At 44.4% G+C, this 14,710-nt stretch overlaps 1 protein-coding gene across 7 annotated transcripts in view; it reads right to left on the bottom strand.

Annotated features, from left to right (window-relative positions):
* LOC138662704 (diacylglycerol kinase eta-like) overlaps positions 1-14,710 on the bottom strand; it is a 255,548-nt gene that overhangs the window by 50,598 nt on the left and 190,240 nt on the right. For 5 of the 7 annotated variants that reach the window (XM_069748579.1, XM_069748585.1, XM_069748581.1 and 2 more), the window contains 9 exons: positions 13,881-13,987; positions 12,599-12,724; positions 10,762-10,864; positions 9,330-9,492; positions 8,646-8,754; positions 8,414-8,553; positions 5,073-5,154; positions 1,713-1,804; positions 682-781 (listed from right to left, as the gene is read on the bottom strand). In XM_069748579.1, the coding sequence (XP_069604680.1) occupies positions 682-781; positions 1,713-1,804; positions 5,073-5,154; positions 8,414-8,553; positions 8,646-8,754; positions 9,330-9,492; positions 10,762-10,864; positions 12,599-12,724; positions 13,881-13,987 (1,022 nt within the window). The remainder of the gene's footprint in view (positions 1-681; positions 782-1,712; positions 1,805-5,072; positions 5,155-8,413; positions 8,554-8,645; positions 8,755-9,329; positions 9,493-10,761; positions 10,865-12,598; positions 12,725-13,880; positions 13,988-14,710) is intronic. The other 2 variants (XM_069748582.1, XM_069748580.1) reach the window with 1 other exon arrangement.

Below are 14,710 nucleotides of genomic sequence, written 5' to 3' on the forward strand. Positions count from 1 at the left end.
CACTTTTTTTTGGTGGATTCCGCCTGAAAAAAAGAACTAAAAAGTGTTCAAAAGAACTTAAAAATCAATTCCTGTTATCACGTTCAGTCTTTTGGAACTTCTTTTAACCGCTTCAGGCTTCGAAAGCCATGAAGCCACTAAAAGTAGTAACTGGTCCATCCTTCTGGGGCGTTTGGCTTGAAACCAGCCACTATTTTATATATAGAAAGTAGAAAAAAGATGCCGGCATCAAAGCCACTGCAAAAGGATCAATACAAAAGGTCACTGCTTCAGGGAATGGACTGCGGGTGTTTTCCTGAAGTGTCTTCCAACAGCAAAAACTATGAGACTAAAGGACGCCCTGTGCCCACACCCTAAGAAAGGTTTCTATTCCACCCTCTAAAACCATACTAATAAAAATATGGAATTGGTTGGATCATTTCTCATTTTTTCTTTTATTTTGAATACTTGCTTTCTCTAACATGAATGCGTTTCGAGCTGCAAGCTCTGAGTTGAGTGGGTGTTACCGATGAAGCATTATCCAACTCTCTCCATTATGACACATCTCTCAATAAACCTTTAGAATGCTTTCTATTCAAAACTGCAACAATAACGGAGCGTTAAATGTCTCTGTATTTCTGTCTTTTGTTGTCGTGAAAATTTAAAGCGCAAGTGTCCTAATGCAGCCAAGTGAAATGTTACCTTTCTAGACATGTTATCGGCTTCTTCGCGGTTTTCGGCGGCTTGCTCATAAGCCTTTCCTACTTCTGTTATAAAATCATTCACAGAAATGCACAAAAACCTGCAGGCGGGCAACAAACACAGCACAGTTAGAATAAAAACACAAGATAATTGCTTATTGTATTGTTTAAAATGTCTTTAAAAAAGCAACATTACTCTCATTACTAAAAGTTAATTAATCAATAAAGAATGGGTTTGATGGCACAAATTTGGGCATAAGAATACGGATTTTTCTTGGCATTTAATCTGAAAGTTTGGCTTAGATAATTAAAAAGTTTCAGTAAAGAAAGTTTTTCCTTTAATATTAATATTATAACGCAAATTTCGAAGTAAATCATCGACAGGAGAATGATCTGTCCAGACAGAAAACAAATCTTCAATTGTGGCGGAAATGAACAATTTGGACAAAATTCTTTAATGGGGCTGTTCTCAAGTTTGGAAGTTACTGGTGATAACTTTCCGATTACTGGTGGATTGTCCGCCGTGGCCACCACCGATCTCGAGAACTCGGGGGCTGAATAGAGCGGAAGTCGATCATGCCCACTGCCTTTCCAATCATAGTAATTGGAGGATCGAAGATCAGTCGAGCGCTGCTCTTGTCAATCTCCGATGTATCCATTAAGAAGTGGAGCAGTAATGAACATGATCGACCTCGGGATCTCGAGATTGGTGCAGGTCACAGCAGTTGCATGCCCAGGAAGTGGAAAGTTGTCCCTTGTCATATGGATAGAGGATCATTTCCAAATTTAAAAAAAAAAAAATTAGATGTAATTTGCAGTATGTTCTGTTCAGAAGAATGACCCGAACAAAAGTACTAGGCAGGAAAAACAGCATAACTGGTAGAATGTGAGCTAACTAGACCTACAAAAGAGGCCCGATGAAACAAGTGGCGACATTACCAGAAACGGTTCTTTGTAACATTATTGTCTGATAATAGTACAAATGTTAGTGTGAACAGAGCCTATGTTGGTAAAACTGTATCATTCACTTACTTGGCAGAAGAAATGACATCACAGTGCTTGTCTGATTCTAGGATCTTCGCCAGATGGAAGGCAACAGAATCGGCATGTTGAGAAATCTGCATCTGACAAAATAAAACGGGACAGTTTAGCAAAATGTCTGTATGTGTAAAGTGATGCAATGTGACAATGAGTAAAAATGCTTTAAAAAACAAAAGCTAATAATAACAAAATGCAAAGTGAATGAACAAAAGAGAAATCTAAATCACATCAATATGAGCTGAAAAACAGCATTAAATCTTCTAGATATACATCGAGGGAAGTGTATGATTGGCCACAAATTTATTCTGCTGCAGGACAACGAGCCCAAACATACAGCCAATGTAATGAAAGGGGTTGTCCACTACTCAGCCTGTCACACTATGACCGTCTTCCGAAAAGAAGGGGGCCTCAAACTGTCCCTGGAACCCTAACTAGCCCTGATCCAGGGGTACTCCTGATGGTGGAGACGCCCAAGTCTCTGACCTTACTATGCTCCTGATATGCCCTAAGCTGTCCCCTTCCCCACCCCCAGGAGGCATGGGGCAGAAATGTTAGTGAATAGACACGTAAGACAAACAGACATCAGAAAAAGCAACTTAAATACAAAAACTCTCACCAAAGGTAGAGAGGAATCAAGGGAAGGATACGAAGGTCCAAACCACAAGTAATATGATCATTTAGAAAGCATACACCCAAAAACAGCAGATGACAATCTCCAGCAGCAACTACAAACTCCAACCTCAGCACAACAACTCTAGCAAGCCCGGAAGCAAAAATTTCACAGGTGGAGATGAGAAGGTCTGGCCAGGATTTATAGAGAGGAAATGAGCAGGTCAAGAGCAGCTATGAGATAGAGCTGCATATCTCCAACCATCATACAAAGGAAAAGAAGAGCCAAAGGAAACAAAATCCATTTAGGGTATGTTCACACGTTCCTGATTTCCATCCTTTTTTTTTCAGGACTGTTTTTTAAAAAACTGCAGCTCTTGGCAGAAAACGCAGGTCCTTTTTTTGGTCCTTTTTTGATGCGTTTTTTGATCCTTTTTTTGATCCTTTTTTTATGCAGTTTTCTATGCAATTAAAATGGCTGAAAATACCCTAACCCTACCCCTAACCCTAACCCTACCCCTAACCCTACCCCTAACCCTACCACTACCCCTACCCCTAACCCTACCCCTAACCCTACCCCTAACCCTAACCCTAACCCTACCCCTAACCCTAACCCTACCCCTAACCCTATTCTAACCTTAGTGGGAAAAAAAAAAATTCTTAATTTTTTTTTATTGTCCCTACCTATGGGGGTGACAAAGGGGGGGGTCTCATTTATTATTTTTTTTTTATTTTGATCACTGAGATATATATCTCAGTGATCAAAATGTACTTTGGAACGAATCTGCCGGCCGGCAGATTCGGCGGGCGCACTGCGCATGCGCCCGCCATTTTGCAAGATGGCGGCGCCCAGGGAGAAGACGGCCGGACGGACACCGGGACGCCGGGTAAGTATAAGGGGGGGAGATTAAGGCACGGGGGGGCATCGGAGCACTGGGGGTGGGCATCGGAGCACGGGGCGGTGGGATTGGAGCACGGGGGGGCGGGATCGGAGCACGGGGGGGCAGCCACACTCCGCCCACGCACTTCCGCCCGCTTCCCCGCACTTCCTGCTGCAGCGGTTCGGCACCACAAACCACAGTAAAACCCGCAGATATTTTTTTCATCTGCGGGTTTCACTGCGGGTTTGACCTCACAATGGAGGTCAATGGGTGCAGAACCGCTGCGGCTCCGAAAAAAGAAGTGACATGGTACTTCTTTTTTACCGCGGCTATTCAGCGCGGCTTTTTTTCCCGATTCCCGCATCATGTGCACAGTGGTTCCTGTTTTCCATAGGGTACAGTACACTGTACCCTGCATGGAAAACAGCTGCGGAACCGCAGCGGCAAAAACGCTGCGGTTCCGCAGAAAAAAACGCACTGTGTGAACATGGCCTTAGTGTGAGGAACAAAGCACAAATGTCACAGTGGGTACAAGACACTGTGGCTTGTACGTCTCTCCAGGTCAAACCATTAGAAGACCAGGTGTTGATCTGGGGATGCTTCAACAAGGCTGGAATTGGGCGGGTTGTTCTTTGCGAAGAACCTATGAATCAAGCCGCATACAAGGTTATCCTGGAAAAAGAGTTGATTCCGTCTGCTCAGGCAATGTTCCCTAACTCTGAGGACTGGATTTTCCAGCAGGACAATGCGCCATGCCACACAGCTAGGTCAATCAAGGTGTGGATGAAGGACCACCACCTCAAGACCCTGTCATGGCCAGCCCAATCTTCAGACCTGAACCCCATTGAAAACCTCTGGAATGTAATCAAGAGGATGATGGATAGTCACAAGCCGTCAAACAAAGAAGAACTGCTTACATTTTTGCGCCAGGAGCAGTGGGAAAGACTGGTGGAAAGCATGCCAAGACGCATGAAAGCTGTGATAAAAAATCATGGTTATTCCACAATATATTGATTTCTGACCTCTTCCTGAGTTAAAACATTTGTATTGTTGTTTCTAAATGATTATGAACTTGTTTTCTTTGCATTATTTGAGGTCTGCAAGCACTGGGGCTTTTTTTTTGGATATTTTGACCATTTCTCATTTTCAGAAAATAAATACAAATTTTTTTGCTTGGAACTTCGGAGACATGTTGTCAGTAGTTTATACAATAAAAGAACCATTTACCTATAAAGAGAAAAATCAGACAAACTGAACATTTTGCAGTGGTCTCTTAATTTTTGCTGCAAAACGCAAATTTAATTCAATTACTGCCTAGTGTGTTATATGGTAATGTGAACAGTTACGTGTCGTTCAAAAATGAAACTTGTCCATCAAAAAACTTGTCTAGAGAAATAAAAAAAAAAAGTTGTGGCACTTGGATAAAGGGGAGGAAAAAATAAAAGAGCAAAGATGAAAATTGGCCTTGACAGGAAGGAGTTAAGGAAGGAGTTGTTTTGGGGAAAAAGGAGACATCTTATGGAAGCCAGGTTTTAACAGTTGTAAGAGGTCAGAGTTACACACACAGTATAGACCAGGGGTGTCAAACTGCATTCCTCAAGGGCTGCAAACAGGTCATGTTTTCAGGATTTCCTTGTTCTGCACAGGTGATAATTTAATCACCTACACAAATAATGAGTTGGTGATTAAATTATCACCTGTGCAGTACAAGGAAATCCTGAAAACATGACCTGTTTGCAGCCCTCGAGGAATGCAGTTTGACACCCCTGGTATAGACAGACATTTTGACGTTTCAGCTATTAAGGATGTTGGGAGAAGCTCCAACGTGTCTATTAGTCCAGCAGTGTCTAGCAGTGGTCACCTGAGTCCTCGCTTCTCCATTTTCATCCTCTCTGGTTGGTGGAGGTGAGTGTTTAGGGGATTCATAAGTTAATATACTCCATCTGTACAAAAAAAATGAAGGTAAAAGAGAAAATTCCATGTTCAAATATTTGAAAACCTTCATACAACTTGTCCACAACTTACTCTCCTGTGACTTTTTTAGAGCCGCCATATTACAGACAAGGTCGCAAATTCTCAATGCAACACTATAGGAAATCATAAAATGAGATGATACCAGGGGCATAACGGGGGGGGGGGGGGGGGGTGTGTGACAACGAAGAAGGAGCCCACCGACAGAAGATCCTATTTCACCTGGATGTGCATCTTCGGACGCACATTCAGCTGAAATGTACTATGGTGCAGAATTCGCAGACAATGACAGGCCGGCAGTGACATCATGTATTACCACGTGCTGGCACACCAACCTCAGCTCCCAGGTTCTGCCGCACATCGTGGGAGGGGGAAGGTAATAAGAAGCCTTTGTTTATCTTCTGCTGGAGAAGATCTAAGGCCATTATTACTGGAAGGGGCCCAGGATAGGGGACATTGTTATAGAATGGGGCCCAGGATGGTGGAGGTATTATTACAGCAAGGGAACAGGAGATGAAGATACTGGAAGAATGGAGGACATTATAGCAGGAAGAGGTCCAGGATGGAGGACTTTATACTGTGAGACATAATACCAGGAAGGAGACAGGATGGGCCAGGAGGGTGACGTTATTACTGGAAGAGGCCAGGAAAGGGAACATTATTACAGGAATGGGCCAAGATGGGGAAATTATTACAGGAAGAGACCAGGATGGGTGACATTATTACAGGAAGGGGCCAGGATGGGGACATTATTACAGGAAGGAGCCAGGACAGTGGATACAATTACAGGAAGGGGCTAGGGCAGGGGACATTATTACATGAAGGGGCCAGGATGGGGACATTATTACAGGAAGGAGCCAGGACAGTGGACATTATTACAGGAAGGGGCCAGGCCAGGGGACATTATACCAGGAAGAGGCCCAGGATGGAGGACTTTATACTAGGAGACATAATACCAGGAAGGAGACAGGATGGGCCAGGAGGGTGACGTTATTACTGGAAGAGGCCAGGAGAGGGGATATTATTACAGGAATGGGCCAAGATGGGGACATTATTACAGGAAGAGACCAGGATGGGTGACATTATTACAGGAAGGAGCCAGGATGGGTGACATTATTACAGGAAGGAGCCAGGACAGTGGATATAATTACAGGAAGGGGCCAGGGCAGGGGACATTATTACAGGAAGGGGCCAGGATGGGGACATTATTACAGGAAGGAGCCAGGACAGTGGACATTATTACAGGAAGGGGCCAGGCCAGGGGACATTATACCAGGAAGAGGCCCAGGATGGAGGACTTTATACTAGGAGACATAATACCAGGAAGGAGACAGGATGGGCCAGGAGGGTGACGTTATTACTGGAAGAGGCCAGGAAAGGGGACATTATTACAGGAATGGGCCAAGATGGGGACATTATTACAGGAAGAGACCAGGATGGGTGACATTATTACAGGAAGGAGCCAGGATGGGTGACATTATTACAGGAAGGAGCCAGGACAGTGGATATAATTACAGGAAGGGGCCAGGGCAGGGGACATTATTACAGGAAGGGGCCAGGATGGGGACATTATTACAGGAAGGAGCCAGGACAGTGGATATTATTACAGGAAGGGGCCAGGCCAGGGGACATTATACCAGGAAGAGGCCCAGGATGGAGGACATTATACTAGGAAAGGAGACATAATAACAGGAAGGAGACAGAATGGGCCAGGAGAGTGATGTTATTACTGGAAGAGGCCAGGACAGGGGACATTATTACAGGAATGTGCCAAGATGGGGACATTATTACAGGCAGAGACCAGGATGGGTGACGTTATTACAGGAAGGAGCCAAGACAGTGGATATTATTACAGGAAGGGGCCAGGGCAGGGGACATTAATACAGGAAGGGGCCAGAATGGGGACATTATTACAGGAAGAGACCAGGATGGGGAAATTATTACAGGAAGGGGTCAGGACAGGGGACATTATTACAGCAAAGTGCCAAGATGGGGACATTATTACAGGAAGAGACCAGGATGGGTGACATTATTACAGGAAGGAGCCAGGACAGTGGATATAATTACAGGAAGGGGCCAGGGCAGGGGACATTATTACAGGAAAGGGACCAGGATGGGGAAATTATTACAGGAAGGAGCCAGAACAGTGGATATTATTACAGGAAGGGGCCAGGCCAGGGGACATTATTACAGGAAGGGGCCAGGACAGGGGACATTATTACAGGAAGGGGCCAGGATGGGGACATTATTACAGTAAGGGGCCAGGATGGAGGACACTGTTACAGGAAGGGGACAGGACAGGGGACATTATTACAGGAAGGGGCCAGGATGGGGACATTACAGGAAGGGAGAGACATTATTACAGGAAGGAGCCAGGATGGGGACATTATTACAGGAAGGGTCACGTTATTACAGGAAGGGGCCAGGATGGGGGACATTATTACAGTAAGGGGCCAGGATGGAGACATTATTACAGGAAGGGGGCAGGACAGGGGACATTATTACAGGTAGGGGCCAGGATGGGGGTCATTTTTTACAGGAAAGGGCCAGAACGGGGGGGGGGGGGACATTATTACAGGAAAGAGAAAGGATGAGGGACATTTTTTTATGGGGGGTGAATATGCATTATGAATGGCCCATACATCTGCCCAACATGCAGGTGTGGTTTAGGTCCAAATTCTGCCCCAGGGCCCATCAGACTCTAGCTACCCCACTGGATGTAACAATGGGACAAAGCATGTCATGTGACACATGCCACAATGTAACCCAGGCCTAATGTGATACGTCAAATATAACCTTAAGCCAAGTTCATCAGTTGGGGTGATAACATGCTAATCGATGCGATTTATAAGCTCATTGCACCTAAATGCATTGTTCTGGTTAACTGCAGCGTGATAATTACCGTATAGTCGCAAAACCAGGCGGCTTTTAACCATTGAAGCGTTCTTTCCAACCACACCGGCCTATTTATTCTCTATGGGATTCATGGATTTACCGTGTCCAGTGATCAGCAATCACTGGAGTCCCATAGAGAGTGAATGGATGTTTGCTACCGCTCAGAAAAATCAATTCTCCGGATCAGTGGGGAGTTCACCCATCTGAAGGTTACTGGTGGGAATAACCCTTTACGGTTGCAATCGATGTGAAAGCTTGTGCCGATCGGCATGTCGGTGTTCTTGGCTGCGTGGCACTTGCCTAGTCTACAGTCATTGCGGAGATGCTACTAATTACCTGTCAAGCATTTTTGTAGTGGCTCGTTCAAGCTTTTCAAGTATTTGGAGCAGCTGGGCGTCATCATCACAGAGACTTCCCCAACCCAGGACTCGGGCCAAGTCATTCCCGGTGCCAAGTGGCAGCACACCAAGTTGGCACTATACATGTATAAACAGTAAAGAGTTCAAACAAGCACGTAACTGGGACAATCACACATAATGGCGTCCACACAATGATGTCATTTTTGTACCTGTTTATGAAGCCCAAGTTTGTCAATTTCCGAGAGTACCCACCCCACACTGCCGTCTCCACCGCAAACAAGGATACGAAATGTTGAGAACTTCTGGAACAGACGAAGCCTAGGCAAAATGAGTAAATGATTTAGCGAATTTACTCTCCAACTATAGTAAAACATCAAGTTCTAGGCTCAAAAATGTCAAACATTGGTACATGCAATTCCCTTTTCCGGTGTGTAAGAGAAACACTGAGATCTAAGGGGTAACACTTCTCCTTGTGCAGAGAGACAAGCCAGGCCTGGCATGACTCAGTGAGGAGACTTATATGCAACGTATGGGAAATTAAAGAAGGCTAGAACTCTGGATGTCATCTAAAATATCTAAGTAAATAGGTGTTATTCCCAAAGTGTCTACACTTACATTCGAGCATACATCGTCCTGTTCTTCGTGCCTACACTGTGTCTTGTTGGCATTGACTCATAAAAAAAATAAGATTTGCATTCATTTTTTTGACCGGGCAAGAAAACTCTTCCCGCCACGCATCTTCTTCAGCGAAGTCCAGTTTACCAGTGCTCGGCAGTGAATACTGTCACAAGATCACGTGTTTCCTACCATTGTGGTTGATATACTTTGAATGAACATGTCAAATAATGCTTTGATCAGAAAATATCAACAAACGGCAATCATTTTACACCCACCCTAGTTGTGGACCACCATTCATGAGGTCGAAAACCTGTGCTGGATTCAAGAATTGCTTAAATTTGCGCAGAAACTTTACACCTTGGTTATCTCCACTTTTAGAATTTACAAACACGAGAAGCGGGCTAGCACAGGAAACGGGAGACGTAGCTTTCCAAAAACCTGAAACAGAAGAGGAAAGCTCTTAAATTACTCACACTCTAATTAAAGCAAATCACCTCCTGATAGATGCTGCACAACAGCAACAAGGGTCCGCTGGCAACAGGCCAGGTTACGGATTAGCTGGATTATAATCTGCTATCACTACACACCTATATTTCTTCATTACCAAGGAGTTGCTAACGAGCGAATGAAGATAATTGGCCCTAACGTAGACTGATGGTCTCCTACCCAATAATCCGACAGCAAAACAATCCATTAATATACTGTATCTGTGATCGGGAACCTAACTGCTGTTGTATGTGTTTAGTATGTATTTGTATTTGTTATGTTATCTTTTTACCTTAGTATACAAAAAAATTTGGGGGTATGTTTGTTCATTGCTGCTCCAAACGTACCCACAACTTCGAAGAGGGAAAGTATCACCAGGTTGTGTTACACTGTGTGTGCCAGAGTGCCAACAATGTGCCTGTTTGGTGATGTACATGTTTTAAGAGCCAGGATTTTTGGCTTTGGGAGACCACAGAGGCCTTTAAAATATCTCATCCACAGATGTGTAAGACCCAGGAGAAACAATGAGTCTCCAAAATTCTGCCATGTTTCCGCCCCAAAGAATTGCTCGCTAATCTAATCAGTAAGAGCTTTATTTATTGCTGTTTTTTTTCCTTTTATGAATGTCTTTTTGTTATTTTCTGCTTTTATGTGCATTTTGTATGTTGTTATGTAAGTCTTTTCTCTTGTCTAATCATCATTGTAAGCATTGAAAACTTTGTATATGAAATAAAAAAAATTAATAAATGTGTTCCTTGCTGCTCCAAACGTACCCACAACCAAGAAGAGGGAAAGTACAATTATTGCCTGGTTGTGTGTTACCCTGTGTATGCCATGAAGGAAAACCGTGTACCTGTTTGGTGATAAAAAGCAGTGTGTGTGTGAACGAGTGTCATCCAGCGTAAGAGTCTCGCTGGCCTAACAAAAGGGCGAGTGGTGGCAACAAGAAGAGTGCTGCGGATGAGGGGACTGGCGCCAACGTGTGCTGAGCGCATTGTTAGCCCACGACGAGTGAGTGTGGGCAGCGGAGTCACATCCGAGTCACATGTGCAGCGAGCGGCCGCTGGCCACAACAGGTCAGGCTTACGGTAAACATCCGAAATAAAGATGGAGGAAATGAGAGTACATGCATATCTGAGCATTTCACTACCAGTAAGATCATGAAGGGTACACAATACTGATCTCGTGGTCCCCCACTAGTCACTACGGGGGGCTACTCACCGTCTGAGTCAATGCTATTTAGCGCAGTAGGAGGGATTATTGAGACTCTGCAGGCTCCGAGTGGGCATACTTTGCCTAGCTGCTCTTTACATGAACTATGCACCTAAAAAAAGATATAAAAACGTGAAATGTTCCTGAGATAGTCTAACAATATCATCAATGCACCAATATTAATCAACTGGCTCAGTAATTAACACATTAAGTAATTGGATAACAGCAGACAACATACTAATGTCTAATTGTTCTCCAAACAGGACAAGAAGCAATGACCCTTCTGACAATCCTCATCCCTGCCCCCTGCTATACTAAGACTGGGGTCAGCCGTCCATGCTGCATTTCTTGCCAAAAGTGTCTGCCCCTGGCATTACAGATGGCCACCGGTGGTCACAAAAGTTGGCGACTTTTAAAAATTGGATTCTCTTAATTCAACAACGCCATTTAGGTCTGATAAATCTATAATAGGAAAGTGACACAACGCTGGCAATAGTCGGGTTTTATCGGGAGTCTATCAGCTCAAATTGACAAAAATTTGGTGAAAGGTCGTCTATGGGTGGAGTGGAGTAAGATGCTACTAATTCATCAAGAGGCACAGATCAATGCTATGTGCTTAGTTTAATGTACTAAAGACTCCCTTTAAACACTTCTATTAAAGGGTTTTTTGCAGGGTTGGAGCTCAAGTCTGCAGTTATTCTATGGGACTGCAGACTCATGAATGCCCACAGCGCGCTCAGTACACACCGTCAGGATTCCCCAGCATCGGGAGCAGACAGTCCTGTGACCACATGTATGCGATTTGCATAGTTCTGGCCACATTCCAACTAGACGTGTCCGGCCTCACTCATTTCACTTGTACTGAGTGAGTCCGTGAACGTCTAGTCGGCACATGACTGCATGTATGCCTGCCTGCTCCTGGTGCCCGAGAATCCTGACAGTGCACACTGTCATCATTCTCCGTCAATAGGAGCAGGAGGATATGTGACTGCAAGCATGCAATCTACATACGACCAGCTACATTCCAACTAGACATGTCCGAATTTTATCAATTCACTAGTACTGAAAGAGGCTGGCAAGTCTATTCGGAACATGAGTGCATGTATGTCTGCTGCTCCTGGTGCCCGAGAATCCTGACTGTGCACACTGTCATCATTCTCCGGCATTGGGAGCAGGAGGACATGTGACCAATCTGCATACGTCCAGCCACATTCCAACTAGACGTGTCCAAATTTTATCAATTCACTAGTACTGAAAGAGGCTGTGCACATCTATTCGGAACATGACTGCATGTATGTCTGCCTGCTCCCGGTGCCCGAGAATCCTGACTGTGCACACTGTCATCATTCTCCGGCATTGGGAGCAGGAGGATATGTGACCAAAAGCATGCAATCTGCAAACGAACCAGCTACATTCCAACTAGACATGTCCAAATTTTATCAATTCACTAGTACTAAAAGAGGCTGTGCACGTCTATTCGGAACATGAGTGTGTGTATGTCTGCTGCTCCTGGTGCCCGAGAATCCTGACTGTGCAGCTGCACCATGGATAAGTAGAGCGAGTCTCTTCATTCCCAGTGAAGTCTCTACCATGTAAATGTACGTCACAATTTTCAGATTTATATTTTTAAAATAATTTAAAAAACACATAGAATTTCCTTTATAGTTCACAAATACTTGATACTTTGTGGTCAAATGTCACATAAAATACATCTAAGTTTGCAGGCGTAAAGTGAAAAAATGTAGAAAAATCCACAGGGTATGAAGACTTTTGCAAGTGACGTTATTTGCTCTGTATAAGGAGACATAATGGTGTTTCAGGAGACGGAGGCCGTTGGGTAACTTACTATAGCTTTGCACCACAAGCACCTCCAGTCCTGCAGCCTCCGCACGCTCCCGCACGTTTTATCACACACCGCACACTTGGCGCTGACCGGCAGGTTTCCTTCCAACCACTGATGAGGCATGGTCACCTAAAAACGAAAAAGGAGCATCATAGACTGGGAAATCCCTTTATTCCTAAAACTATATATATATATATGACTAATCCGAGTTAACCAAAAATATAGTGAGAGGAAAAAGAGAAGGAAAACTGGATACAGTCCAGACAGTACAATAAAGGACTAAACATGGAGGGATACAGGGTATCCAAAGTGTCAGCATGTGATCCAGAATCCTGGAGCCAATATGTTTTATTAAAAGGAATCTGTCACGAGATTTTTTCCACCTAATCTGAGGGCAGCATCATGTAAGGGCAGAGACCCCGATTCCAGCGATGTGTCACTTACTGGGCTGCTTGTTGTAGTTTTGATAAAATCACTGTTTTCTCAGCAGGAAATTATCACTAGAGGTCTAGAAAACCTGCTGCCAGGTAGTCCAACCACGCCCCCATCACTGATTGGCTGATGTCTGCCTTTACACAGTGTATACAGAAATCGGCCAATCAGGGATCTGGGCAGGGTTATACACAGATCAGCATTAGAGAACTGATAGATCTGTAGCAGAGGAAACAGGGATTTTATCAAAACTGCAGCAAACAGCCCAGTAAGTGACACATCGCTGGAATCAGAGTCTCTGCTTCAACATCATGCTGCTCTCAGATTACACAGGAAAAACCAGATGACAAAAATCAGTGTAGCTGAATACTCTTAAAGGGTTTGTCCACTCTTAGGTTAGGTCAACAATATCAAAATGGCGGGGGTCTGACACCTGACACCCCAACAATCAGCTGTCCTCAGCTTTGGAGGTAGATGAATGTAACGAGTGTAGGGTTCAGCTCTTGTTCAATTCATAGAATATCAATATCGAAGATTTAACCCTTTAAAGTCACCAATTAAAGCCCAGCTGTGAAGTAGCACTACGGCTCCCCTCCACCAAAAAAAAAGGAAAATACTTAATATAATGATTTATAATAGTAAGGAAATTAAATCACCTATTCCTGTAACATTACGGCGTTACAGGGTGACATCTTGAGGACATGATGATAATGTCCTGCATCATATTAGTATAACTAGGTCTTGATAAGCCACGTTGCGTTACTACTAAAACGTGCGCCTACATTTTTTTCCCGTAGCACCCTCCTAGTAGAGAAATGCAAGTCCGAGCTATGCGACGCTGTCCTGTACTTACACCATCCTCATCCTCTATGATGTCATTCGCCACCGACGCCAGCGTGGTCCATTTGCAGTTATTTGTGGCTCGTACAGCGCAACGTTTGTGAGCTTTGAACTTGCAAACTAGAGAAAAGAAAGCAGACGTGAGCTGGGATATCCCATCTTCTATGACATCTCTTCATTTAAAGTGAATCATTTTTGCCATTTTTCACGGGTGTCGGTAGAGAGCCCGAAGACAATTACATTCATGCCTCAAACAAACCGCAGGCAGTCACGCGGAATCCCCACCACAATGTGTTATGTAACTAAGTGCACCGTCCTAGGGCTGTAAAAACCGGAAGAGTGCTAGCCGTCATTTGGATGGATCGCCCTCGTCCCCATGTTATTCTATAGGGTCGTGCACACGTCCAATTTTTCTCCGAGAACCAATGTTTCTTACGATATTGATGACGTTGCCCACCTTGTGGAACAGAGGCTGTAACAGTGCTTTTCAGCCTAATCTAAGGATTTGCCATACAGATAAGATCCGCGTGGGAGTAACAAATGACAGCCACCAGTCAGAGGTTTCTAACATCAGTGACTGGCAGAAGCACACAGTGTGAAGGTTTGGGCAGCGCAGCTCCATACATCATGGACATCAGACATCATGGACATCAGACATCATGGACATCAGACATCACGGACATCATGGACATCAGACATCACGGACATCAGACATCACGGACAGGCTGTTCAGACACCAAGGACAGGCCGTTCAGACATCATGGACAGGCCGTTCAGACATCATGGACAGGCCGTTCAGACGTCATATACAGGCCGTTCAGACATCATGGACAGGCCGTTCAG

The sequence above is a fragment of the Ranitomeya imitator genome, chromosome 2 (genome assembly GCF_032444005.1).
Source record: "Ranitomeya imitator isolate aRanImi1 chromosome 2, aRanImi1.pri, whole genome shotgun sequence".
Taxonomy (NCBI): domain Eukaryota; kingdom Metazoa; phylum Chordata; class Amphibia; order Anura; family Dendrobatidae; genus Ranitomeya; species Ranitomeya imitator.